The sequence below is a fragment of the Penaeus vannamei genome, chromosome 27, assembly GCF_042767895.1.
Source record: "Penaeus vannamei isolate JL-2024 chromosome 27, ASM4276789v1, whole genome shotgun sequence".
NCBI classification, from domain to species: domain Eukaryota; kingdom Metazoa; phylum Arthropoda; class Malacostraca; order Decapoda; family Penaeidae; genus Penaeus; species Penaeus vannamei.
The window spans coordinates 7,003,122-7,005,621 of NC_091575.1; the positions used below are offsets into that span (position 1 = coordinate 7,003,122).

At 47.7% G+C, this 2,500-nt stretch overlaps 1 protein-coding gene across 5 annotated transcripts in view; it reads right to left on the reverse strand.

Moving 5' to 3' along the window:
• Nucleotides 1-2,500, reverse strand: part of Rim (Rab3 interacting molecule) — a 227,446-nt gene that overhangs the window by 224,745 nt on the left and 201 nt on the right. For all 5 annotated transcript variants that reach the window (XM_070140771.1, XM_070140768.1, XM_070140767.1 and 2 more), the window contains exon 1: nt 1,719-2,500. This exon is cut by the window's right edge. In XM_070140771.1, the coding sequence (XP_069996872.1) occupies nt 1,719-1,909 (191 nt within the window). In that variant the 5' untranslated portion in view covers nt 1,910-2,500. The remainder of the gene's footprint in view (nt 1-1,718) is intronic.

The following is a 2,500-nucleotide window of genomic DNA, read 5'->3' on the forward strand; positions in this document are numbered from 1 at the left end:
AGAAGAGGACTAAAAAGAAAAAAGAGGAGACTGATATAAGCAGAACCGTAGGTGCAAAAGAAACAGTAGACTGGAAAAGTAAGGTTGTTGCTTCACGATCAACAGCTGCAAGAAAGACTAAAATCACAATAATAAGGAGTCATAATTGCAAAAGAAACATTGGCAGTAGCTCCACCTTTCAAAACAAGCACATGATGAAAGGCAGTGAGACAGGCGCGCCATTTGCTTCAGTGGCAAGAGGGAGATAGAAGCTGAGGCAAGATTCCATCTTTCTTCTATAATTACACTATAGGATTTTGTCTAGAAGAACAGGGCTGCAGGGAGCATCAGAAGGAAATGTGGCTTTTCGCCCAAAGGTCTTCCGAACCTGTGGCCTTGAGATTAATGGTTCCGTTTATCTAAATACTAGGCTACCTTTTCTTTACTTGTCTCTGCCTCAGACAGGATGCAAGAGGTATGCAGTTGCATTGCAATGGCCATAATTTCTCTTCTACTGACTCGCTGGTGTTCCATTCCTTACAGCCAAAGGAATGGAAACGAAGGATTAGGGACATTAGCTTTCTTCAATGGTAACTCCCAATAAGAATGAGGATTCGCTCGTAAGAAGCACCTGTTCAGTCCTTATACATATTAACTTGCAGCAAGAACGTATGAATTACTGTTTGGTTTACGTTTTTCTCGATGACTGTCTCAAAAGAAGAAATAGAAGAAGAAAAAAACTACAATAATGGAAGTGCAATACATATGTCTCATAGAACTTTTATAAGTGGGAGGAGATCCTAAGAAATCCTTTGTATGTGAAATAAAGAGGAATTGAAACCTTGGCTTTAAATGTAATGGGGTATTTTAGTGGTGGTCAAATTTTGTTGTATGATTAAATGAACAATGGTTGTGGTACTGATAATGACATTGCTGCTGATACCATGTGCAATATTTGCAAAACCAGTAACAGGCCTTCTGGAGGTGAATATTTTTCAAAGGAATGCAGATATCATGGAAGGATATAATTCAAATATCCCAAAGGAAAATATGATTTGCCTGCAAAGAAAATAATTGCAATTAGGGGTAAACTATGAATATTTCTGTCACTAAACAGGCAGTAATCGATGCCTCCTGAAAAGTTACGTAATGAAACAACAAGTTTACATAATTCGGAGGAGAGGTGCTTTTACTCAAAGGGAGTTTGGCCATATGGCATTTTAAGACATGTGACACCTGGAGCTAGGATCTGAGAGGAAACTTCCTATTTCTACATTCCTTTCCTTCATCTACCAGTGGTTGCTATTGTTTTCGTCTGCCTACCTTTATCGTTCGAAGTACCAATAAAAGAAAAAGAAGAAAAAAAAAAAGTAACTGGCACATGCATCTTTTATTTCATGTTTTGCACATATGTTCAAAGGGAATATTTCATACTTTGAGTAAGTATGAGGAAAAAGATTATCAGTTGATGTGTGCAAGCTGATAATGATGCATGCAAGCGAGGGTGGTGATAATGAGCACGAGACAGGTGCATGCGAAGGTGAAAGGTAACTGTGACCCATTCGGGCGGCAGATGAAGGTAAAGATGCGCTAGGCCTTTGTCTTTTGTTCGATTTTTGCAAACTTCTTTATTCGCTCCATCGTGCAGCAATTCACCGTGAGTGTTGTTGTTTTTTTGTTTAACCTCGAGAGGGTGTTACTCAGCCCTCCCCCCCCCCTCCCCCGGCCCCGAGACTCACCTGACGAGCTCGCTCTCCCTCTCCTCCTCGATCTTGTGTCGGTGCATGACTCTCTCGATCATTTGCCGCTCTTTCTCCGTCAGGTGCGAGAGGTCGGGCATGATGTCAGCCCCCCCGTCAGCCGCCATGATGGAGGCTGGTCTAGTGGTGCCGTGGTAGTGTGGGGGCGCGGGTGGGGCGGCGGGGGGCATCCATACCCAGCCTGGGCTCGCCCACGACTTCAGATGAGTATCGTGCTTACTGGGCTTGTGGGCGCGCGCTCACGTGCACCAGCACCAGCAGGAATATCAGCAGTAACGGAGTGTGAGGAAGAGCAGCAGTGGCAGGGCAGGGTCGCCGGCACGGGGGCAGCAGGGGGGCAGTGCCTACCTGCCTCCAGCGGGCTGGTGGCGCCCCGCGAGGCCCGCCGCTGGCCCGCTGCCCGCCAGCACCACCACCTGGGCACACCCCATGCCGCGCCCCCGCCTCACCCGCCCAACACCGCTGCCCGGGGACGCCCACTCCACTCAACACCACCACCACACGGGGACGCCCACTTCTCTCACCACCACCACCACAAGGGGACGCCCACTTCCCTCACCACCTACACCGCCCACTAAACTCAACACCGACACCACACGCGGCCGTCCACTTCTCTCACCACCGATACCACACCATCAACACCACCAACGTAAGGCCTGCAGCTGTGTATTGGTATGACTGGCCTGGCAGGCAACACACACAGACACCCACAGACTGTGGACACTCCAGATCAATAGGCACTAACACCGACCTGATCTCTC